We start from the raw sequence: 26,813 nt of genomic DNA, 5'->3' as shown, positions 1-26,813 counted from the left end.
AATTTATTAGTCTCTTTATATACATAATACTTTTGTTTCTGTTTTATTTCATTTTTTTTCCTCCAGTGAATGGGTTTCACTTGGTGATGTTACATACACCCCATGTGTATGGTGGTAGATCAAACTTTTATATCAGTACTGGTTTCTGGAAACAGTTTAATTATTTTCAGTTCAGGAAAAAAACATTCCTTTTAAATTTACACAAGTTTGACATTTATATTTATATTTTGTATAAATTTCATTGAGAAAGGAATAGGTTATTTCATGAAGTAGGCAGTCATTTTATTAAACAATAGTAGAAAGTTATTTTTTGAATCTTAGAATAGCATAGGGTATATGTACTATAGTTCTAGATTTAGACTTTAAAAATGATAAATTATAGTCTAGTTTTTTCTCTCCTCCGCACCAAGTGCCATATTAAAATCAGCACATGGTTAAGCTCTCTGCATGCATGTGTTAATTGCTTTTACATAGATGATCTTTTGATTTATTGCATATTCATAATTGTAAAACTTTTTGCAGGTGAAGTGCTTTCTGTATTTGATCATTGATAATTATGTTTGACAGGAGTAATTTTGTTTAGTTCTTCATTTTTTATGTGTTTAGAAGAGAAAGAGTTATTTTTGGGGTCATAATTTTTTTATAAAATTGTGTTTGAGGATGTTTTGAGAGAAATAATATTCTGATGTGTTCCTAACTGAAAGTAATTTCTGTTTTTAAAAAGTTTTTAAGATCACATTTCATGTAAACATTATTATGCTGTATGTAAGGGAAGCTTTATATGTTATGTGTATGTGTTTGTTAACATGTTTTATGTTGTATTTTATCTCAGAGGGAAGTCCAAAACGTGCCAATTTTGGTGAGCATGCAGTTCGCTGATAATACTGCTAGCTTGATGCCCTATTATTCAACTTTTTAATCTACCCTCATGTATATACGTATATTCTTAATTACAATATGGCATTTGCTAAATTTTCCCATAAAAATTCTCATATCAAGTTAGTTACATTCAGAAATTCAGGCCAGTTTGATTTTCCGTCCTTTGGAGATAGTTTTGACCAAGTATTTGTGAAAATAATATTTGTTTAATATAAATAATTAAAGTTTCCATTGAAACAGTGATCTGTTTCTGAATAAGGCAAGCAGAAAGTACAAATATTTTATTTGGTCCCCTACAGCTTTCGGGAGTTTACTTCATAGAAACAAGGCCAAGGGGGGCTGAATTTCTGTTACAGTTTATGATGTCCCTTTTGTTTATTTCTCCTTTCCTTATACTAGAACATATCCAGATTTTATCAACTTTTCCTGATCATTTTTATCATATCAGAAAATGAAAGAATAAATGTAAATTGATTATTGAATGATATTTCTTCAGATTACAAAAAAAACTGATCAGAGTGCATTGTTGCATTGAGTAAAATTAGATGGCTTGCTTGGTTGATTGTAGAATATTTACGAGTCCTTTGAAGCAATAATCGGCCTCAGTCCTAACAATTACTGTGGCTAGATTTATATCATTGGGAACAATTGCCATGCTTACAGTGTACTAGAATCATCCCTAGAGTTTAGCTAGCAATGAATAAATCTCATGTATACATGTAGAATGGCATGCGATTATTTTATATTATCAAATAATACATGTTTACCAATATAAAATCTTTGTACAGAGGTGCTTACTCAAATTCACATGAGTAGATATGGGTTAAGTGTCATTGTGTAAATGTCATAGACATTAGGCAACAGTTTCTATGATGATTTGGTCTTGATGTCAGCATTCTGCAACCTGTTTCACCCAGGACAGTTTATGTTTAAAGCGAACCTGTAAATATTATACAGTATTTATATAAAACCCTTTTCATGATTACGTGTTCAAAAGTCATTTACATTGGTTATACATATACAAAGTTTAAGTGCTGGTCAGAAACTCCAGTCGTTTTTAGGATTATGGTTCTGGAACACAAATGGCTCTCGTTCATTTGTATTTATATGCCATATTCAGGTGTTTATTTTAAAGAATACCTGATTCATATATACTGTTTTACTCGGTCTATCTATGAACAAACATAGGCTGTTTTATTGAATTAAATCTTGCTACCCATGATCATTATATGAGCCGTGCCATGGGAAAACCAACATAGTGGGTATGCGACCAGCATGGATCCAGACAAGCCTGCACATCCGGGCAGTCTGGTCAGGATCCATGCTGTTCGCTAATAGTTTCTCCAATTCCAATAGGCTTTAAAAGCGAACAGCATGGAGCCTGACCAGACTGCGCGGATGCGCAGGCTGGTCTGGATCCATGCTGGTCGCAAAGCCACTATGTTGGTTTTCTCATGGCACGGCTCAAATATGACAAAATGTGAAGTTCATATTGTCCAGCCAAGAATCTAACCATCAAACTGAGTATCATCGAAAGTGGAATATGACATTTAATATCACACTTCAGGCTGGCATACATAGGTCAGGTTAACAAAATGATGAAAATTGCATACCCATATTGTCAAAGTAAGAAAAACCCTATTAATATTTACTTAGTATAAATATTCTTTACGGTCTAATAATACCTGCACATTGATTAGTGTAAGCATCTCTGTACAGAATAAAAAATATACAAATATAAAACTGATTGACTGACCTTATTATTAAAGTTCCAACAAGTAATTAATGTTTTACTAGTTGATTTTAGATTAAGACTGAATACTGTTGTATGTTATTTGTATAGTTCAACATTTAGATGATTGTCTGAAATCAAAATTATGTCAAATATGTTTCAATATCTTTTTATTAGATGTTGACAATTGGCTTGGTAAGGCACTGGTAATCAGATCAGACTGTGGCTGCGCTTAAAGCACTTCTGGTTTGGGCTCACCCATTTGCATTTTTCACACATACAGATTATTCTAGCATAAAACTGCTGTTCTTATCAATTTTAGGGGGTGTTTTTCACAGACGAGAAAGCGTGTGTTAACAGAGAGATTCTCTCGCTCACAAGCTGTTAAAACACCTTTTTATATATGTGCGTTCCGTGGCAAAGCGTAAACGTATGATGGCCCCAAAACGGATAATTCTAAAGGAAATGATGTCAGCGTGAAAAAACATCTCAGACATTCCCGCGCATTTCATGGAAATTTAATGATGTTGAGGGATAATGTATTCATTTATTAGATTTTTATGCGTTTTATGCTAGAGTAACGTTAGTGCATGTACATTTCGTGTTATAACATCTTCAGAATCCCTCGGGATACATTGGTACCGTCACCCTACCGGACTCGGGCACCAACCAATCCCTCAGGATTCTGCAGATGTTATAACATGAAAAAACATGCGTAATCCATACATTCACAACTTGATGGGAATATAGTGTATGGAGGATACATGGGGGATACAGGGGTAAGAGTTGGACTGTAGTTATTATCTTTTCTGTTTCACTTTCCACACTGCCATACCTTGTTGCAAGTACTGGTGGTGGTGTATAGTTGAGATTTGTAATTAGTACATCTGCACTGCAAGAACAACATTTAAAAGTATGTGGAAAATTGGGTGAGTTCAAACAAATGAACTTTAAGGGTTGCCTGGGGAAAATGTAAAAACAAAAGATTAGAAAAATATAATTATCTTTAGTGGTACAGGATTAATGCTTTATTTTGTTGTCCATCTGTAAAGTTGTTCCTATTTTGCTAAGGAAGAAGGTTTTATATTGCTAGGCATCTGTTAAAACATATATGACAATGTTATTTGCTGATACACGGTGCCATACCATAGTAGTATACCATAGTAGCATAATGAGCATAGAAGTTGTCACTTTGTTTTCTTTTATTTTGTCCTAGCATGTATAGAAATAATGAAGAGGATACTCCAAAAATTACAATTTGCATTATGTGACAGTCTATCAAACAAGCTAGATGGATGTGTGCTTAGTTGGGTGGATTGCTATCAAGTGTAGGACAAAACCCCTCCTGGACAAAACCCCTCCTTGGCAAAATACCTACTGGACAAAACCCCTATCCTGCTGAATTTTAAATAAGTGAACAAAACCTCTTCCACAAACTACTTAATTTTTGTTTTAAGATAAATTTCATGGACAGTAATTATGAAGTAAGGTCTATACTGAAATGTTAACATAATTTCATACATTATTTTAGATTAAATGCATGGGAAATCTTTTTGAAATATTAATGGGAGTGGTTTTGTCCGGCTCCCAATGTTATTGGGTGGGTATGAGTGGATAAGTAGAATCTCCTGGCCTTTGCTACTGTTAGTTTGAGGTTGTTTTTACACATTTTCTTCCCAACAGCAAGGCTGTGGAGAAAGTTAACTGAAGTATGTGCATGTAGCATTGTGGGTCTTTCTGTTCTAGTTAAGTTTGGAAATCACTGTATGAACTTAGCTCTTTAAATTATTTTGAGAAAGCTTGAATATTAAATACTTGAATATTAAAGAGAAACTGATACTCAGCTTTTGTTTGTTACAAAACGTGGTTTCAAATCTTATTATTAATAAATGATTTTGGGAGAATCCTCTCATTTAATGAATTGCTTTGTGAATATATACGACTTTTGCATCTTTTTGACCTTTTGTTTTTGTAGGTTCTTTGAAGTCCCGCTCATCATCTATAAGAAGATTTTATTTCCGTAATGAAATAATAAATATACCTGTATATAATAGAACTAGACCAAACAAGGGGAACAACTTTGTTCTAGAGATGCAGCTGCAAACTGATACCTAGTATTTTATTTTATAGGTCTTAAATTCTCAGTCATGGTTAGGTTAAATTATTTGTTAAAATGATATAGACAGGAGAAGTTGACATTTCGTTCTGTATACATGTAAAAGATCTGCTAAAATTATCTGATGAATAAGTCAGGTGTTACCCATAATTCAGTTTTACAAGTATTTTATAAAGTTAGTTAAATTTTCGCTGTTCAGAATTTTGACAAAGCAGAAGCTTAGTGAAATTAATTAAAAATTTATCTGTACTGGAATATGTATAAGTATGAAATCTACAATTAGTAACCAGTGCAGTACTATTTCTATGAGAAGCAGATCTTAAGAGTGCAAAACTAAATTAAGAAGTTGTTCCTTTTGGATTGGTTCTGGAAATTACTAAAATATCTGCATGAGTGAAGGATAAAAGAAAGATAGAAGAAAAAATTAACTGGTACTGGGATTGTTGTTGTTTTAGTCAGTATAAGGGAAATAACTGTCTTAAAACATAATGATTGTGAACTGGAGTTAGATATTTTAGATATATAGGTGTTGTCTCCCCTGGTCCACAATCTTTTCAGTTTTCACTCAAAGCATGCTGCCTTCCCGGGAAATTAGAATAGTATAAAATATTTAGTATTACAGGTGTTTGATTACTATATATTTTCACTTGATTGCCCCTTTATATGTTATATATGTGAATATTTTATATGCCATAAAATTTATGATGAATATTTGTACTAAATAAAAACTCAAAGTATTGCATGAAATTACAATATAATAGTGTCACAAAAAATCTTACACCTGTGATATTTATCGAAAACCTAACAGGACAAACAGTATAATAGAAATGTTGTCAGTAAAGTAGTATTCCCTTTTGTAGAGTAATCATTTATATATGATATGTTTTATGATAGAAAAACACCTCTTGTAGAAATGCATGCCATGTCATTTCCCCCTGTACTGTAGCTGAGTCTCTGACTTAAAGAAAAGCTTGATACATTTAATTGAAATGATTGCAAATAAGTGAAGATTTTTGAAGATATGTAATTATGTCTTTAGTGTTATTAAGGCATGTAACTCATGAAAGAAATATTTATTTTCTCCCCTTGCTGCATATCAGGAGATGATTATATGCCACAGTCTCCACTCTTTGGAAAACCTCTCTCTGAACAGCACGTTTATTTACCATATTATGAAGGCAATAAGAACCGTAAGTCTTGGTGTACCGTAACCATGGTATCGTGCATTTTACTTTGGAATGTTACTGGTCTATACAATATGATTATAAATATTGTAACTCCCACAATTAGCATGTACTTGTATTCCTATTTTGTATTTCTATTACTTTCTATTGTTACTATCCTGCTTGTGCGGAGACTTGTTTTTTGATTTCCTCGATATTTCAGATATTATTTCCTAAATCTGCAGATATTTTGTTCTATAACGGATAAAAAAAAGATTTCTGTTGTTCAGGATTTTTGACAAAACAATGTTTGAGCTATTTTACTTTTGATTTTGCTTGCTCCGATAATTTGCCATTGAAAACGTTGCTCATTAGAACATGCTTCATTATGCATTTACCTGCAATTTATATTTCACTTTTGGTATTGTGGTTATATATTTACTGTTAACAAACTTCACTTTTGTTATCTTTTGTAAGTCCATATTTTATTTGCCTATAAAATGGGACTTATTATTTGATCACCAGAGGTGGTTGGTGGGTGACAGGTAGGGTGCATCCACTGAAGAGTGTCTACTCTCTGACTTGAGCATTTCCTACTGTGTTGATTGACATGATATTGTGCCTAAGTTGGATAAACAGCTGGATTTTAATAGTGACTCTGGAGTTACTTAAAATTGTGAAAAATGCTCTTTCACTCGGGTAATTCTTATCCAGTATTTCACTATACTTGGTCACAATATTTATAGGCATGATATCATGGCCAGATATAGCCAGTTGGATCTCCCAAGTCTCTGGAGTTAAAACTCATGAATTACTCAAAATTGTGAAAATTTCAATCGTTCTCTCTAATTTCAGCAGTTTTTATCCAATATTGATCAAACTTGGTCGCATAATATCTCAGCCAAGTTCAATAATAAGCTGCATCTTCCAAGTCTCTTTTGGAGTTGTGGCCCTTGGGTAACTCAAAAAGATGAAAATTAAGTGTTCAAACTCTACCTTGAGCAGTTTATATCCAATATTCACCAAACTAGCCTGATAGTTCCAGTCACTGCAAGGTAATGGTCCTTGAATTACTTAAAATTGAGAAAGTTGACAGTGTCTGCTTATAGCTTAAACAGTTCTTATCCAGTGTTCACCATGCTTAAGTCAGAATCTTAACTAGCATATTATCTTGGCCAAGTTCGATAATCAGTTACATAGTCTTTGTTGCTCTGGAGTTATGGCCCATGAATTATTTGAAACTGTAACAGTTGACAGCTACTCTGCTCAGTAAGTAGAATATTTTAAAAATGAAAAGCATTTGCTGTGATAGACACAGATTGTGACAGTTTCACGTGCTTGTTCTTTATAATGATACTGCTGAAGGAATTTAAGAGTTCATTTCAGAAAGACTTACATTTTCAATGAATTCATAGAACCAGGGATGTTTTTAGAAATCCAATGTTTATTATTACCCCTCAGTGCATTGTATCCTGAAATAGAATTATTTTGAATTAAGTATTGAAATCTTCAGTGGGCGCTAATGGATGGTTTAACACTAGAAAGTTTCTGGAGGGAAGAGACAACAGTGAATCCCAAGGAAATTGTAGAATTATAAGATAATTTGAGTCTGTCTACCATTGTGCTGGGGCAAAATCAATACTCTGGAAGATTTTGCAGGAAAATATCTGTTGCCTCTCACTTTAATGTTTGGTGACATTTTCATTGTGACTAGAATAAACAATAGACACTTTCCTGTGATTACCCTACTGTTGTGGAAATATAGTTGTGGATAGTTTCAAACTTGGAAGTGATGAAGTTGAATTGATTAAATTACCACCTGATGTGATGTTGAAAGAAGTTCATATAAAGGTGTGAATAGATTGCACTGTAGTGATTGCATGAACATACCTTGTACATTGCATGAATTGTTTATTTATAATGTATCAATATATTCTCAGTGGAAAATATCAGTGTTAATTCTAAATTCAAAAAAAAAGATTTCAGTAAAATTTTAGAACACAAGAATTGCACTAGTCACAGGGAGGAATAGCACTGCCACAGAGCTTTAGACCTTTTGTTGCGTAAAACAAACATAAATTATAAATTTTTACAAACAGAGATTCTGTCTTGAAAAAAGGAAACCTGATAGTATTCCCTTTATGTGTCTTGTATAAACTGTATCTTACTTGGTAATGGATATACAGTCTTAGATATGGAATACTTCACAAAGGCATGATGTGGTAAATTCTGTTTATAGTTTAAAATACATACATTGTATTCTCTAGCCTTTTACTATAAACACATGTGTTTGACATGTAAATAGATTACTGTTTATGCACAGATGTAGCAGCCTGGTGCACATCATGTTGTATAAGTAGAGACAATTTAATACTAATTGACTAGCATAAAGATGTTATATGTTACATGTTATATGTTACTTGGGATGTACTTACATGTATAAATATGTACTCACATGTATGTTAATTTTTCAGGGGAAGATACATTGTCAGAGAGGGCAGGAAGTGTCTCCCCTCTGAATACATCCTACGATAAGGTAAGCTGTGAACAGAACACGAAAAAAAAAGGAAAATTTTTATAATGGTATTGTATGAAATGAAAATATAGAGGTAAGAGTTGAATGAAAATGCAGATGATCTTAGAGACAGCAGTGTTGTACATGGGTTACTCCAGACCAGGAGTTATGTTCAGTCAACTGGTGCTTTAGTTTGACCCTCTGACAGCCTTGTCTTGGTAAAGGTAAGACAGCTTTACTAGATGATGATAGAACTCGTTGACAATATTGAAGGTTTGTATCTTATATCTTAGACAAATAACAATGTTGTAACTTCTATAGAGCTATATATATTGTGTGAATATTATCTTTTATTTGAAGAATCACCTACAGAACTTTTAGCGATTTTATAGACATGCTTTTTTACTTTTCTGTTTTTAGCTCACCTGTCACAAAGTGACAAGGTGAGCTTTTGTGATCGCGCGTCGTCCGTCCGTGCGTCCGTTAACTGCTTGTGACCACTTTAGAGGTCACATTTTTCATGGGATCTTTATGAAAGTTGGCCAGAATGTTAATCTTGATGATATCTAGGCCAAGTTCGAAACTGGGTCACGTGCCATCAAAAACTAGGTCAGTAGGTCTAAAAATAGAAAAACATTGTGACCTCTCTAGAGGCCATATATTTCAAAAGATCTTCATGAAAATTGGTCAGAACGTTCATCTTGATGATATGTAGGTCAAGTTTGAAACTGGGTCACGTGCGGTCAAAAACTAGGTCAGTAGGTCTAAAAATAGAAAAACCTTGTGACCTCTCTAGAGGCCATATATTTCATGGGAACTTTATGAAAGTTGGTCAGAATGTTCATCTTGATGATATCTAGGTCAAGTTCGAAACTGGGTCACGTGCGGTCAAAAACTAGGTCGGTAGGTCTAAAATTAGAAAAACCTTGTGACCTCTCTAGAGGCCATATATTTCATGAGATCTTCATGAAAATTGGTCAGAATGTTCACCTTGATGATATCTAGGTCAAGTTCGAAAGTGGGTCACGTGCCTTCAAAAACTAGGTAAGTAGGTCAAATAATAGAAAAACCTTGTGACCTCTCTAGAGGCCATATTTTTCATGGGATCTGTGTGAAAGTTGGTCTGAATGTTCATCTTGATGATATCTAGGTCAAATTTGAAAGTGGGTCACATGCCATCAAAAACTAGGTCATTAGGTCAAATAATAGAAAAACCTTGTGACCTCTCTAAAGGCCATATCTTTCATGGGATCTGTATGAAAATTGGTCTGAGTGTTCATCTTGATGATATCTAGGTTAAGTTCAAAACAGGGTCATGTACGGTCAAAAACTAGGTCAGTAGGTCAAAAAATAGAAAAACATTGTGACCTCTCTAGAGGCCATACTTGTGAATGGATCTCCATTAAAAGTGGTCAGAATGTTCACCTTGATGATATCTAGGTCAAGTTTGAAACTGGGTCAACTGCGGTCAAAAACAAGGTTAGTAGGTCTAAAATTATTAAAATCTTTTGACCTCTCTAGAGGCCATATTTTTCAATGGATCTTCATGAAAATTGATCAGAATGTTCACCTTGATGATAGATAGGTCAGTTTCGAAACTGGGTCACATGCGGTCAAAAACTAGGCCAGTAGGTATAAAAATAGAAAAACCTTGTGACCGCTCTAGAGGCCATATTTTTCATGTGATCTTCATGAAAATTAGTGAGAATGTTCATCTTGATGATATCTAGTTAAAGTTCAAAACAGGGTCACGTATCTTCGAAAACTAGGTCAATAGGTCAAATAATAGAAAAACCTTGTGACCTCTCTAGAGACCATATTTTTCAATGGATCTTCATGAAAATTGGTCAGAATTTTTATCTTGATAATATCTAGGTCAAGTTCAAAACTGGGTCACATGAGCTCAAAAACTAGGTCACTATGTCAAATAATAGAAAAAATGATGTCATACTCAAAACTGGGTCATGTGGGAAGAGGTGAGCGATTCAGGACCATCATGGTCCTCTTGTTGTTAAAATCTTATTTTATGTTTTTCAAGGCAGGTACTTAAAGCTTACACACTTTTAGTTACTCCATACCAAAACTTGTTTACCATGTACAAAACCATCATTAATTTATATTTTCCTAGTTGTCAAGATGATTTTAACCTTTTGCCTGCTGGTGGCAAGTGATTTTGCCACCAAGATGCAGGCTGATCACGGCCTACGCTGTTCACTATTCAGTCAGTAAATTTTCATTGAATACAAAGCCCATTTTAGAAATTTAGCAATATATGGGTTAATAGAAAATAGTGGGCAGTGTTGTTGAAAGCTGATGGAAGCTTAGAAGATTATGGGGAATCGTGTGTCATCAGTCACTCCTAGCACGGAAATGTCACATTGTAATATGATATGTTGAAATAAGGCCAGTAAAGGAAATAATGTTAAGCTTGGATTTTATTCTGGACGGGTTTAAAAAAAGATATCCATAATTTTAGTAAAACCGTATTTTGTTTGTGGTAAACAAATTTTGAACAAAGTAATCTTGCTGGTCAGTCTTTAAAAAGTACTTTAATTTTTGATATGCTGAAGCTACCAAAAAAAAAAAAAATAATAATTAAATGTTAAGCAGGAAAATGAATGATGAGAAGATAAAAAAATTAGAAAGTGGAAACTGTAATGTCTTAACGTTCTATTGGTGAGGTGTTTTATGGATGGGCCTTTGCATTTATGCAGATCTTTATGAGAATTGGTAGTTTCTGCAAATCATTTTTTTCCTCTTCATAAATGTCACTTTAAGTTTTAGAGCTAAAAAGCATGTGATGTTGTGTTGTACATGTGCGCACGTTTTATATCAGGATGTTGTCATGCGGAGGGAGACCGAGGATGCACGGCGACGACTTAAAAGTGAGATGAGCACGGCCCTTCATTACCCTTCATACTTAGAAGGGGGTCCTGACTATGAAGCAGAAATGAGATATTTTAGCGGTGATACTCTCTCCCCGAGAGATAAGGTAACAATGTCAAAACATTCGTCTTCATGTTCAAAATATATGTACTTGTTCTAACATACAGAACTAAATATATGGGTGTTTGTTTGGAAATCTGTGTCTGGAATAGGATGTTAGCTGTAATCACTGATATTTCACTGAAAATTTTTTTGCACATGTACTGATAGAATTGTTTCGTTTTGTTGAATTTTGATTTATTTTCTAAAATGTTGTTTTATGCAAGTAGTTGTATATATTGACTAGAAACAATAGACCAGATATTTTCAATTTACTGCAGTATTTCCAGCTGATTCTAGCAAGGCAGTTTATGTTTCTTTTGTTTTGTTCATTGTTTTCTTCTATAAAGTCTGCACGAATCAGTCTTGAGTAAATTTGTTGTTTTTACACTCAGGACAATTTTTTTGTCTCTTGAGGCAGTGTTACAGGCAAACTGTTAAGTTACATGCAAGTTATTAGTTCACATTGAATGTAAAATCTTTTATCACAGTTTCATCTTCAAAATTTGAATAGTTTCAGTAGCATTTCTTTTCTGTTTTGTTAAAATGTGTTACTTTTGTATTGATATTTTACCTGTTTGTCTCACTGTTTTAAAAGAATGTTAAACATCTTCAAGCAATGCTGTATTCTCAGTCCACCCTAGAACACTGAAACATTGAATGTAAGAAATTTTCATTTCTTTTGAATCTCCTTAATGAAGTTTATTTATATAAATAATTACTTGTGTTTTCTAATGTGTGGTAAGATGTGTATATTAACAATAACAACATCCATGCCTGAAATGCTGCGTGGTTCCCATCAAAGTAGGTAAAAGTGGCCATATTACCTAAAATATGTCTGTGACTCTAAACAGAACTGAAAAAGAAGTCTTTAGTTTTCAGTTACTGTATGCCCCAGTCATGTATTGAGTTTTAAGATAGATTTGTTTCCTTCATTGATAAAAATAAAATATAGATTAATATGAAATAAGGCAGTGCCTCAATCGGGAATCGTTACAATCCATTAGCTTGCCCAGAAATATGCTTTTGTATCAATTTAAAGGTAGATTTTGGAATTTTGGAATAAAAAAACAATACTGCACATATTTGTAATGATGTGCAAGACGTTGCAGTTCGGACAAGTTATGTTGACGCTTATTACGCACAAGGAAAAAGCGCGTATTCTTCCAAAAAATCAGAAGTCAGACGCTCTGTGCACATGCTGGAAGACCACAATTTTTAATTTGATAGTGTATCTCATTCAGTATATATCCCATGTTATCATAGAGCTTTGCGACGAAAATCTGTAGGATCGATTCCCTATTAACCATGTATAAAAATTGGGGTAAGGTAATTTGTTGGGTGGATACGCAGCAGTAAAAGGGGCTTCTTTTCAACAGATTGACTTATTGTCACTAAACTTGGTGTATAGCAAACTTATATGTGTATGGAGCCAAACTTGGGGATGTTTTTTGGGGTCGCTAGTATCAAAGTCAAGTATAGGTGAAAAAAAATCCACTCAATAGCTGTTTGATCCATCTTATGTGGTTTTGGCTTTATTTTACAAGATCCAGCTATAAACTATACATTATACTGCTGCGTATCCACCCAACTAAGGCTGCTGATAGGACCTTCTTTTAAAATTTTAAATACTTTTCATAATGTCAATTTTACGATCAGAAATGTGTTTATTCCTTTGTAAAAATCGGGCAAAATCAATTGAAATACAATGAAGTCAACAACAAAGTTTTATACAAAATTTGGTATCAAAAATGGCTATACTTGTCAAAGTTGTTTTTTTTATGAGAATTCAACACTGAAAATATTTTGAAAATTTAAAACACCCTTAGAGTTCTTTTGAATAATGTATAATATCAGTTGTAAAGAGACCTCAGGGATTAAGCTTGTAATAGAAAAGGTGTTAGGAATGAGATTTGCTAAACAGGAAAGGGAAGGTTGGAATTGCTCACTGTTACTGAAAAAGTTTCTTGCCAATAAGTATATCTTCGAATGACATGTTGTCACTAAGCTTGGTTTATAGCAACAGCTTAGGATTTTATTTGGGCCTGCTGGTGTCAAGGTCATATTTGTTAACATAAGAAAAACGAATTCTGCTCAACGTCTCAGTTAGGAGATAAATATTGCAATAATAAGGTTATGAAGATAATATGGTTAGGATTGGATTTTGGACCACTGGGTTCAAGGTCATAGTTGAAAAACAGTTCCAAGCCATTTGATTAAGTTCTTAATGACACAACAAATTCTGTGTATAACAAGCTTATATGGAGATCTAACTTTGGATTGTGTTTAGGCTCAATGTCGGAATTAGGCTGAAAACCTGGAATTGGCTGGTTGGGGGGTCCCTGATGTTGTTAGGTTAGTTCCAATAAAACTGTAATTTCCTTTAAAGAATTATAAATTTTATATAATGATTTATCGCCCAGATCTTTTGATAAAATTATGTAGAATTTATTTATCACCAGGGTGTGTGGCACACGGCATTGTTTGGGCTGTTATATGTAGTTGTTCACTGTGTGTTGTTGTGTTTTCTGTTGGTTTATTTTTATCATTGTTGTATTGCACCATGTAGGAAAAAAAATTGCTTTCGGGAGATTACTCTACTATGGGCTCTGATTATTCCACGCTCGAGAGAGATACCAGTGATGGAGGTCGAAAAATCATCCGATCGGTTGACGCGAGTCAGAACTCGCTTGATGCCGACGATTATATCACTGATGACTCTATTAAGAAGGTAAAAATGCTTTGGTTCGAATCCTGTAATTGCATTAGCTTGATGGGTCTTCTCTGCTGAAATTTAGTTGATTTTTTTAGCTCAACTATTCGAAAAATAAGTAGAGCTATCCTACTCACCACGGCGTTGGCTTCACACCTTGGTTAAGTTTTTCGTACCAGTCCACATTTTGACAAAGTCTTTTGAGATAAAGCTTTGAAACTTTCAACACTTGTTTACCATCACCATGCCCAGTTATAGGCAAGAGCACATAACTCCATCAAGGATTTTGGCTGAATTATGGCCCCCTTTGACTTAGAAATCATGGTTAAGTTTTTCGTACCAGTTCATATTTTGACAAAGTCTTTTGAGATAAAGCTTTGAAACTTTCAACACTTGTTAACCATCACCATGTTGAGTTATAGGCAAGAATACATAACTTCATCAAGGATTTTGGCTGAATTATGGCCCCTTTTGACTTAAAAATCTTGGTTAAGTTTTTCGTACCAGTTCATATTTTGACAAAGTCTTTTGAGATAAAGCTTTGAGACATTCAACACTTGTTTACCATCACAATGCTCAGTTATAGGCAAGAGCACATAACTCCATCAAGGATTTTGGCTGAATTATGGCCCTTTTTGACTTAGAAATCTTGGTTAAGTTTTTTGTACCAGTTCATATTTTGACAAAGTCTTTTGAGATAAAGTTTTGAAACTTTCAACACCTGTTTACCATCACCATGTCCAGTTATAGGCAAGAGTACATAACTCCATCAAGGATTTTGGCTGAATTATGGCCCTTTTTGACTTAGAAATCTGGGTTAAGTTTTTCGTACCAGTTAATATTTTGTGTAGTGTTTGACATATGGCTTTGAAACTTTTATCATTTGTTCAGTATAATAGTCTCTATCTGTAGGAAAAAGTACATAACTCTGTCATCTATTTTGGCTGAATTATGTCCCTTTTTGGACTTGGAAATTTGTTCTGTTTTTATACAAGTCCATGTTTTGTCAAAACTATTTGATATATTGCTTTTAAACTTTGAACTCTTGTTTATCATCATGATTTCAATTTGTAGGCAAGAGTACATAACTCTTACAACTATTTTGGCTGAATTATGGCCCTTTTTGGACTTTGAAATTGGTTCACACATTGTCATTTAGTGCAAGACTTATCGAAATCCACAAATACAGGAACATTGTTTGTCTAATCTTTTTTTTCTTTTGTCTGAATATCTGTGGTAATATTTTGACCCCATTCTTCAATCATTTCTTCGAATAGTCAAGCGTGCTGTCATCCGACAGCTCTTGTTTAGGTTTTGCATAGACTCATAACTTTTCATTAGAGTGTAAATGAATGCAACTAAGAAATGTGTGTTTGTCACGCAGGAATTGTCTGGATACTAAAAACCTCTTAGGACAGAATGATATTGTGGTAGAGTGATATAAAGCAAATTTTTTTGATTCAGCAAATTGTTATTTTAGATGGACTGTTTAGGTCTGAATGCTCAATATCCACTATATTTTTCGGCAAATTTCAAACTATGATGCTTTAAATATAAATAAAAGCTGTTGGAAAAATACAAATTTAAAGTGTTTTTTTTTTGTTACTTTGAATGTTTCTTGGAAATTGGTGTATAGATGTTTGGTGTTGGGTCGTAGATAACTCACCAAATACTAACCGTGAAATATAACATTTTTGGTTATGCATATACAATGATTCCATTGTCATGGACTTATTTCACTAAAAGTCCTTTGTTGTGAGGTTCAACTGCAGTAAGCGACACTATCTTGATTACTTCAAATATCATGAAGTATTAAAAATATTTTACACAAGAATTAATTTTCAATCTAGAGTACTTCAGATTAATTGTGGAGCTGTAATTTTCTTGCAATAATTTCGCATTAGAAGAACTCATTAAGTCTCTATAGACCCATTATAAGAGATTTTCAGAAACTGTTCTATATAGTAATATTGATTTTTGTTTGCGTAGGCATGTTGTATTATTATTTATATATCTGCTTTCAAACATTCTCCTTTAAGGAATGCCTTAGAGGGTATTCTTATGCCAAGTTTGAAACTTGAGAGCAATCAGCTAGAGAAGGCAGTCTTTTGATAATGGTATAGACAGTTTGAAAATCTTGGCTGACTGTAAGAAACTGAAACAAAAATTTCCTAGCTCCACATTCCTATATTTTAATTTAGCAGTGAAGGTGTAAAATGTCTGGGTAACATTAGTTTAAATTTGATGATATAGAATATACTAGGAATAATTTGATTCTGTAGTTCTTTCTCTTTCAAGAATGATAACCATAACGGTAGCTACTGTCAGTTTACCTTACACTGCAGATAAACATATTTCTTTAACCTTTAGCCTGCTGGTGGCAATTGGTTTTGCCTTTGCGACCAGTGCAGACCAAGATCAGCCTGCACATCCGTGCAGTCTGATCATGGTCTGCACTGTTCGCTATTCAGTCATTAAATTTTCCGTGGACACCCCTTTGAATAATGTATGGTATTGCCCAAACTGAATGATGGACCAGTCCATTGGAGAAATTTAGCAGGCTAAGGGTTAAAAGACTTACTAATGAGGTAGAAAAGTATGTCAGAAACTACAACAGCCATTTTACTTATATATTAGATAGAACCAAGGTCTAGGAACATTTATCTTCCGTTCTGTGTCTGTTTTAGGTAGAAACCTTACTCTTATGATATTCATTAAGCATAGAAATTCTTCTTCATAGATAGAAATTTTTCATCTCTACCAGCTGCTGAGACAAATGACAGAAAGTACTACCTGCCTGAGTAAAACTTTCCCTCTAGTGGCATATTCTCCTTGGGTAGTATTTCCTGTTGTTACTCCCAGCAGTGTACTGCATTGTTAGAATGTTCTTTATATTAAAGATTGTATCTCTGCATAAACTTATCGCTCTGTTATTGTTTAGCTTATATAATTTGCTCGGGTATAGCCTAAACTGAATGCTATGTTTATGTTTGTTATCAGGACTCTAATTTTGAAAGCATTTCACTTTTCTGGTTTGTTTGTTTTTTATTTTATTGTTTCACTTTCACGCTTTTGTGCATGCGACTTTTGTATCGTCTATTCAGAACTCACTTCTGTTTGGGGAGGACTTTTATGCTCGGAGGTCTGTGCGCCTACAACAGACAGAGGCAGCAATGCAACGAGAGTTGGTCGACTCCAGGATAGGTATACCGTCAAAGTCGAAGGCTTATTCGACGGAACTTATTGACGGAAAAGATCTAAGTGATAAGTTCGAATATCTTCCTGATGATTCGGTTGATAGAGTTCAACAGGTAATTATATATAAACTAGGAGGACCTAAATTTGTCATGCTGTACTGTTTTAAAGGAAACTGATTGCTATATATGTACAGCATAAAATGATTGATTAGATAGGTTAAGGATATATTTACAGAAATATGAGAGACGTAAATGATATATGGTTGTGTCAGAATGTGACCGCAGTATCTCTTATGTCATATTCAAGGATGTACCGGTATTTGAACTTTTCATATTGGAGAGTACTGAACAAACTATATGGAAACTTGTGTTCATTGATTTAGAATTGCATGATACTGCACAAACTTGTTCACATTTTAACACACCAGTTTCCATGTGCATGTTTTTGTTTGCATGTGGGAAATATTTGACAGCATGTTACAGTGTTATTCTACAGAAGAGATTGGCAACGGCAAAGGATGTGGTATTGTCTAAGTCTAACACAACATGAATTTTAATCTCATCCTATGGGAGTACTAATAGATATCATCTTGCGTGGTATGTTTGGCATTATGGAAGATTTCTTGACAAAATATGTACTGAGGTTGCAACCAGTACAGATGATAAAACAATGTCATCTATTCTACAGACAACACCTGCATGTTGCAGACAGTAACTGTTGTATATACAAGATTCTGATTTTTTGATGTTTCCAGTTTTTTGGGTTTTTTTGCATATAATGGCCACTCTAATACCCCAACTTCACCAGTTGTGTCTTGTATTTAGTGGCTGCTCCAATACCAGCACTTCTCAATTTCTGTCTTGTATTTACTAGCCACTCTGATATCACCACTTCTCTGCCTTTTTATATACTGGAAGCTTCAATATCATCACTTCTGCGTGTTGTACATACTGGGCACTCCAGTATCACCACTTCTCCTCATCTTGTATATAATGACCAGTTGGATAACACCACTTCACTGTGTTTTAATTACATACTGGCCACTCTAATACCACCACATCTCCAGTTCCTTGTATATATTGTCTGCTCTATTACCACCACTTCTCAAACCCTGTCATTTATATCTCTGATATCACCACTTCTCCTGCTTGTATATACTGGCCATTCTGATACCACCACTGATCGAGTTGTGTCTTGTATTTACTGGCCACTCTAATACCACCATCTCACATCTTTTTCTTGTATATACTGGTCACTCCAATACCACTATGTCTCCAATTATGTATTGTCCACTCTGAGGCCACCACTACTCAAGTTGTGTCTTGAATATACTAGTACTGGCAACTCCGATACCACCTTTTTATAAAATAATGGCCATTCTGTTACCACCTTTTTATATACTGGCAACTTCGATACCACCTTTTTATAAAATAATGGCCATTCTGTTACCACCTTTTTATATAGTGGCTACTCCGATACCACCTTTTTATAAAATAATGGCCATTCTGTTACCACCTTTTTATATAGTGGCTACTCCGATACCACCTTTTTATAAAATAATGGCCATTCTGTTACCACCTTTTTATATACTGGCAACTCCGATACCACCTTTTTATAAAATAATGGCCATTCTGTTACCACCTTTTTATATACTGGCAACTCCGATACCAACCCTTTTATAAAATAATGGCCATTCTGTTACCACCTTTTTATATACTGGCAACTCCGATACCACCTTTTTATAAAATAATGGCCATTCTGTTACCACCTTTTTATATACTGGCAACTCCGATACCACCTTTTTATAAAATAATGGCCATTCTGTTACCACCTTTTTATATACTGGCAACTCCGATACCACCTTTTTATAAAATATTGGCCATTCTGTTACCACCTTTTTATATACTGGCAACTCCGATACCACCTTTTTATAAAATAATGGCCATTCTGTTACCACCTTTTTATATACTGGCTACTCCGATACCACCTTTTTATAAAATAATGGCCATTCTGTTACCACCTTTTTATATACTGGCAACTCCGATACCACCTTTTTATAAAATAATGGCCATTCTGTTACCACCTTTTTATATACTGGCAACTCCGATACCACCTTTTTATAAAATAATGGCCATTCTGTTACCACCTTTTTATATACTGGCAACTCCGATATCACCACTTCTGATCTTGTATATACTGGCCACTTTAATACTACCACTTCACCTAAGTCATGTATATACCGGCTGCTGCAGTACCACAACTTCCCCTGGTTCTTGTGTTTACCATTTCTACAACTGTACCTTTCAAATACTGGCCACTCTGATACAGTTGCTTTCTCAAACTGTGTCTTGTATATACTGGCCACTCTGGTAACACCACTTCTCCAGTTGCATTAATGATTTTACAAAACAATTCTCCAACCAGCTGCTTTTAAATGTTGTGTTTATGTGTCTCCATGAAAGATGTGTATACTTCAGGACTACATGGAGGCGACAATGGCGGGAAGTTATGAAGCACCGATCATGCCGCAACAAGCAGACAACAGGTACATGGCGGCACCAGGAAAGTCTGAGGGAACACGTTTCAGTTCGTACAGTGGATCGTCCTTCAATACACATTTCGACCCAGATAACATTGCTCTTGATAAATCGCCTGTCTACTCTGGGTATGTATATTTTAGATATTCTGTAAGGCAGTAGAATATTGTTCCTCTGACTTTAATGCAAATATACACATTTTGAAATAGAATATTGTGATGTACCTGTGTGTATGAACTGTGCCACAAACCTGTGAAGTTTTGTCGGAACTTTGCTTGGGTATCTGTAGAGAGACACATTGAGTAGATGGGCTGACCATGCTGTGAATTACCAGCACAAAGTATACAAAAACCTGATGAAATATCTGAAAATTACGTATTGTACTGATGAAATTAGTGTATGCTCATTTTAAAGTACGAACTCTTCATTTATAAAAAGATTATATACAGTGCAGTTCAGAAAGGTTGGGACACATTCACAAAAATTTTCTTACGCTTTGAAAGATTAATAACTATATTATATCTATTCTGCTGCCTTTTAACAATTATTTAATGATTTGTAACAGATACATCCAGGTAAACAGCTGGTGTTTAGTTTGTTAAAAAAAAAAAACTGTTGCCCTTTGTTAGGTCTTTAAATATTTACAAATTTAAACTTCAAAGATGAAAGTAAATTTATCAATCTATTGTTATCTATATAGCAAACTTAAGTGGAAGAGGTAAATTTGTTGTTTCTGTTTTGTTGTTACTGAAAGTGTTGTTTTTGCACGTAATTGATGAGTCTTGTATACCTAATGTAAAGCATGAAGAATATATATATGTATGTCCTCAACTTCTATATATCTTCCTTTAAACTGTTGTGGGTAGTCTTTCTTTTTTTTTTTTTCTTCATGACACTGTTTCCGAATTGGTTTAGGAAATAAAGTTAATATTCACATATACAATGTAGTAATATTGTTCCTATAGAAGGATATAATTTAAGTAGTAAAAGGTCATGGTCAAGATTAAAGGTCAGAGTTCACATAGACACTTTTTCTTAAAACTGAAGTACTTTTAGCTTGACACATTAATTAATTTCTGTTTTGAATTTTGGTTGTTTTAACTAATTATATAATATTGTTGTAGAATTTCACAATGAGCAAAGAAGCATTAATTGAACATATTGGCCTACTTTGATTGTCTGACTATCACTACTGTAGTTGCTGTTTGAAAATTTAGTAGTCCTCTTGTGTGTTACAAGTCACCAATTGAAATCCATTAGCACCAATTACTGGTTCTTATTCCTCTTTTCTAAAACCATATGACTGAGAACATGCAAAAGTTAGTCAGATTGCACCAATATAGATCACCTTTAGACAGTGTCAAACACACATAGATCACTTTGGACAGTGTCAAACACATAAAGATCACCTTTGGACAGTGTCAAACACACATAGATCACCTTTGGTAGTGTCAAACACATAAAGATCACCTTTGGACAGTGTCAAACACATATAGGTCACCTTTGGACAGTGTCAAACACATGTAGATCACCTTTGGAAAGTGTCAAACACATGTAGATCGATAAGTAAACACACAGAGTTCTATTGCTACAATTCCTAGATCAAAGTAGGCCAGTCTGTTTATTGATGGTGTGTTTAGGTCAGGTTCTGTAACTCGGATATTTTACAAATTTATTCCACTTCGGAATCATGTTTTACAGTAAGGTTGTATACATTCAGTACCAGTCTTTAAATGAGCCGTGCCATGGGAAAACCAACATAGTGGGTTTGCGACCAGCATGGATCCAGACCAGCCTGCGCATCCGCGCAGTCTGGTCAGGATCCATGCTGTTCGCTAACAGTTTCTCTAATTCCAATAGGCTTTGAAATCAAACAGCATGGATCCTGACCAGACTGCGCGGATGCGCAGGCTGGTCTGGATCCATGCTGGTCGCAAACCCACTATGTTGGTTTTCCCATGGCACGGCTCAAATACGGCTTTCAACCATTTCTTGTCCATTTGCATCTTTTCTTTTGTCAATACACTTTGATATTTTGTTATTTTGAATTTCACATTGGTGTGCTATGACAGGAAAACACTGGTATATTCCTTGCTTCTTTGCTCATTTTTGGAAAAAAAGAAATTAATGTGTTGTGAGTTTTTATTTGTGTATTTTTACTGATACTTTTGACTAAACTATAATCAACAGCCCTGAAAAAAGGTGAGACTTCGTTACAGTTAAATTTATATGTAGATATGAGGGATAAAAATAGTTTATTCTGTGTGGCTAGAATAAGATTATAATACAGAAGTTGAACTTTCAATTAAAAAAATACATAATTATGATGAATATATCATCTGAAATGAAAGAAGATAATTCTAAACATTTTACCATTTATATTCTGTAGATTTTAAACCATTATTAGCTGTTGTAAATGTTCTTATTTTACTGCTTGCTGACCTCTCCACTGTTATAATGTCCTCTGTGGTTAGATCTCAAGTCTTGTGATGTATAAACAAACATAAAAATAGAAGCCAATCTTACAGTTTATTCAGTTTTTTGCCAATCAAATCACTTCATTCTATTCAAGATATGAAAATTATATTGAATGAAATGCTTTAGAAGAAATATACAACCTGTTTTGCCTTAATATGAGCAACACATTGCTAAGCTTGGCACACATGGCTAAGCATGGCATATGCTCTGCATATGGTGCTAAGTCTGGCATACACAGCTAAGTTTGGCATTGGTGGCTAAGCCTAGCATGCACGGCTAAGCTTAGCATATGGGGCTAAGCCTGGCATACGGGGCTAAGCCTGGCATATGGGGCTAAGTCTTGCATATGCAGCTAAACCTGACTTAGTGGACATTTTTCAAACAAACTGTAAGCCATTTGTAGTTTATAGTGAAAAGTTTATGGACCTTACTGCTGCATTCAGCTTTGCAATGTTTGCAGTAACTTCCATGAAATTTATAATATTAACTTCAGACTGGCTGTTTTTATGTTATTCTCCCCAAATGTGTTGTATGTGTATTTATGTATGTGGAAAGGATAGGATTTTGGAAATATTGATAAAATCTACTAAAATAAGAACATTTTAAGTGTATCCAATGTATTCAGACCTTCTGTCATTCATGACAAAAGAAATCCTGTAGTTGTGTGGGTATATTCTGTGTGTGTACATATACCTACTGAAATCTTTACCTCTAATTTGTAGTTGCCAATCATTACCCAACAAGCCAGTCTGTCATCAACATGATCAAAATTGATAAAAATATTTTTTGCAATTTGTGATTTGAATATTGTAAGGCTGTTAGTATATCTTGTTGGATAGTGGTTAGCTTGCCTTTTATAATCATTGTTCCTACCATCCTTGTACTATCCTGTACAATTGGATTTAGATATTTACATTATTAGATTTCTATATACCTTATATTATGTTCAATATTGTAGTTATATTGTCCTGTGTTCAAGTCTGGATAAGAAGTACCCCATATTCTTATACCTGATAATGCTCATTGAAAAAAAAAATACATCATTCTGTTTTCAATGAATTTTTTGTTGTTGCAAACTCAACTTTTCCAGTGCAGTATCATAGGAATGCTGGTCTTTATTTCTCATTTGTTTATATAAGACCAGGAGCACTCCATTATTTTGGGCCTTAAATATTTAAAAAAATCCATATGACAAGAACAATGTTATATAATGAGTACAAGACTAAGTGTAGAATCTGAATTCTCTCTTGATATCACATCAAGTTAGTTAACAACTTTCATTAATTTTGTAGTTTTGGTTTTCATGTATGTTTCAGTTTTGATAATTCTTTGTATCAGTGCATAATCTCCAGCTAAAGAAGGATAACTCTTACACACTTAGTGCCTAACAATGTCAGTTACTTACCTTTACTCTCTGGTTTCAAGTTCCAAGTTTCACATGTTTTTCACCTGTTTTAACATCAAAGTTGTGTTGAGGTAATAATGGCTGTGTTTGTAACATGAGTATGTTTAACTTCTGTTTTGTCTGAAGCCAGTTGTGAACTGCAATGAAAGAGTTGATGAAGTTTAAATAAGTTGTTTTACTTGTGACCTTTACACAGGTCACTTCCCATTGTCATTTTATCCTGATTTATTCAGGTTATGATTTATTTAAATTAGACAGGGAAATATGAATAAGCTTTTCGTGGTTCAGACGTGAGCTGAAACTGTTTTGTTTTCAGTGAAAGTGGAATGTTGTGAGGAAAAAAAAAACCCTGGAATTTATGAATACAATTATATATACATGATTGAGTGGAAATTCTCATAAGGTTGATCATATTACAGGAGTTGTACTTGGGATTCAAGGACATGTTGTTATCTCATTTTACTGGATTCTAGGGAAGCTTCTATAGGGATTTATAGATAGATTTCTTCATGTTCTGTATGTGTCAAGGAGTGATTTATACATAACAGAGGAATTTGTTTATGTTATGGTATAAATAACTTGTGGGAGACTTATTTCTCTTGTGTCAGTTATTTCCGTGTTTTTATCATAGTAGTAACTTAGCACACAGTTTCACAGTTGACGGTGAACTGATGCTACTTGTTTGTAGTTAAACACTGTTGAAAGTGCACACCTATGCATTTATTACCCTTTCTCATACAAACTGTGTGCTAAAATGCTGAATTTGCAGTACTGCTTCAACTTTGCATTTTACATGTCAACTTGTCACATTTATCTTGCTGCGGCTTTCATGACAAACTGGAATAGGCTATGAATTAATACATCAAGAATTGTAGCCACTATGTAAATATTGCCTAACAGTTACCTAAGGTTTAAATCTTTTCTTCCACTTTTTGCATTTATCTTTTTAAGAGACTTCTTTTTAACTGATAATTAAAACATTGTCCAAGTCTTACATGTACTGAATTAAAAAGTCAGCATTTAATTAACCAGTCTATCCACAATCTAGAGCTGAAATACAATGGATGATAAAGTGATCTGCAAATTTTACCTTTTATTTAAGAACAATTGTGTCATTTTAATTATTGTTTTTGTCAAAAATGACTAGAATATGTTAAAGTCATATCCAGAAGCATAGACTGTTTAGCCATTTAACCTATTGTATCTGTTGTGACATTGAGGGTAAAACAGAGGCTTTTGTCAGGAAAAATGACATTTAAATGACAGAATTTATTTAAATTGTTGTCATTTGCTGTTTTGACTTGTAAGTTCAGCAAGGGATTGAGAACAAGGTTGACATGTATATAGATTATGGTTGACAGGAAGATTAGAAGATATCTGGTCTTTGCAGTCAGTTTGCTTCAGTTTTTTCTGTGTATAATTCTTTTCCAACGTTTATCCATCATCATCATACACACAGTGGCTGACCCCTTTAAAAAGAATGACAGGTTTGGTGTAATTTCTTTACCGGCTGTGTTTCATGTATGTGCAAGATGTAGAGCATCCATCCACAGGACTCGTATTTGACAGAATGTTAGTAATTTTGGTTAGAGGTGCTGGGGTTCAAACTCAAAAGCTCCAGTTTCACTGTCATTTACAGTGTTTGCAGAATTATGTTAAAATGTTTTACTTTGGACATGGGGAATATTTCCAGAGTTCAAGTCATAATAGAATTACAGCAAGAGTTGTCTGTGTAAGCCTACTGGATATGGTGTTAGTGCTCTCAGGGCAGCAATTAATCATATAATGAGCCTGTTTCAATGATTGATCGAGTTTTTCACCAATCCTGACAAACATGCCCACATTTGGAACTGATATTCTGTCAGATACAGCCATAATTTACCCGGAGCACTATATTAGATAAGTTTTTGCGCAGTCTGTTGGCCATATTTGATTACATTTCCAAGTTGTATTTACCCAGGACTTGAATATAGACACAGTTTCACCATGCTGTGAAATTCTAAGAAATTGTTGAATATCAGCCAACTTTGGTGTAATTCTGGAAGGTGGGAAATAACTATATGCTCGGGGAAATTACCGATAAATTCTTGTTGGAAATCATTTCATTACAGTTTTTCGGATTTTCGCATCTTAGTGCCAGCTTATTATTTCATCTGTTGCTGTAAGGTCTTTGATAGTGCTGTTTAAGAATAGTACAGTGAGGTTTTCTGGCTAGGCTACTAGTTGATACCTTATCTCTCTAATGGAATATTAAGTGCCAAGATTGATAAGAATTCCTGGAGATTGATTTTTATGCATAAATTCTGGCAAACAAATTCTGGTTGCATTTACTTTTATTTCTGATTGGATATTTTTTGATGTATGATTTAATTGATGCATTTTAAAGCTTTCCTGTATTTAAATATATGTTTGATCGCTTTTTCAATGTTGCTCTTGTATGAAACTGTTCAGTTGTAAAAAAGAAAAACAATAAAAGTTAGAGTATAATGTACCGTGCACTCGTGCATTCCGAGTTTTCTCAGTATTTCTAGGCAATTTGGAATTCTTTGCTCATTGGCTTGTTTTTGTCTGTTTATCAAAGATTGCAGTTGTTTGAGGTATGTTTCAATAATATGAGCCATGCCATGGGAAAACCAACATAGTGGCTTTGCGACCAGCATGGATCCAGACCAGCCTGCGCATCCGCGCAGTCTGGTCAGGATCCATGCTGTTCGCTAACAGTTTCTCCAATTCCAATAGACTTTAAAAGCGAACAGCATGGAGCCTGACCAGACTGCGCGGATGCGCAGGCTGGTCTGGATCCATGCTGGTCGCATACCCACTATGTTGGTTTTCCCATGGCACGGCTCATATAAAGCAGGTTTATTGAGTGAGATAGGGGAATATTTCCTGTTCTGTATCACCAGCTGAATGAATGTTCTCCATTCATTAAGATTGCATGATTGGATACTGGTGTCAGTTCCTTCTCATGGGGGTTAATTGTTTAATGATGGTATATGTGACTACCCATTAATGAAATAATCACCAGTCATGTATACATGCATTATTTCATGTGTGTTTGTAATTAGTCCAGCTCTCCAGCTCATTCAGAG

At 34.3% G+C, this 26,813-nt stretch overlaps 1 protein-coding gene across 50 annotated transcripts in view; it reads left to right on the top strand.

Moving 5' to 3' along the window:
* Positions 1 to 26,813, top strand: part of LOC123564339 (titin homolog) — a 244,984-nt gene that overhangs the window by 81,096 nt on the left and 137,075 nt on the right. For 35 of the 50 annotated variants that reach the window (XM_053536978.1, XM_053536991.1, XM_053536997.1 and 32 more), the window contains 8 exons: positions 833 to 859; positions 5,828 to 5,917; positions 8,365 to 8,426; positions 11,242 to 11,397; positions 13,960 to 14,121; positions 17,208 to 17,414; positions 19,779 to 19,966; positions 20,539 to 20,556. In XM_053536978.1, coding sequence (XP_053392953.1) covers positions 833 to 859; positions 5,828 to 5,917; positions 8,365 to 8,426; positions 11,242 to 11,397; positions 13,960 to 14,121; positions 17,208 to 17,414; positions 19,779 to 19,966; positions 20,539 to 20,556 — 910 coding nt within the window. Of the gene's footprint in view, positions 1 to 832; positions 860 to 2,788; positions 2,807 to 4,586; positions 4,632 to 5,827; positions 5,918 to 8,364; positions 8,427 to 11,241; positions 11,398 to 13,959; positions 14,122 to 17,207; positions 17,415 to 19,778; positions 19,967 to 20,538; positions 20,557 to 26,813 lie in introns of all 50 variants that reach the window. The other 15 variants (XM_053536971.1, XM_053537010.1, XM_053537011.1 and 12 more) reach the window with 12 other exon arrangements.

This window comes from Mercenaria mercenaria, chromosome 2 (assembly GCF_021730395.1).
Source record: "Mercenaria mercenaria strain notata chromosome 2, MADL_Memer_1, whole genome shotgun sequence".
In the NCBI taxonomy this organism is placed as follows: Eukaryota; Metazoa; Mollusca; class Bivalvia; order Venerida; family Veneridae; genus Mercenaria; species Mercenaria mercenaria.
Note: the sequence above shows the minus strand (reverse complement) of the source record. Positions and strands in the feature narration are given on the sequence as shown.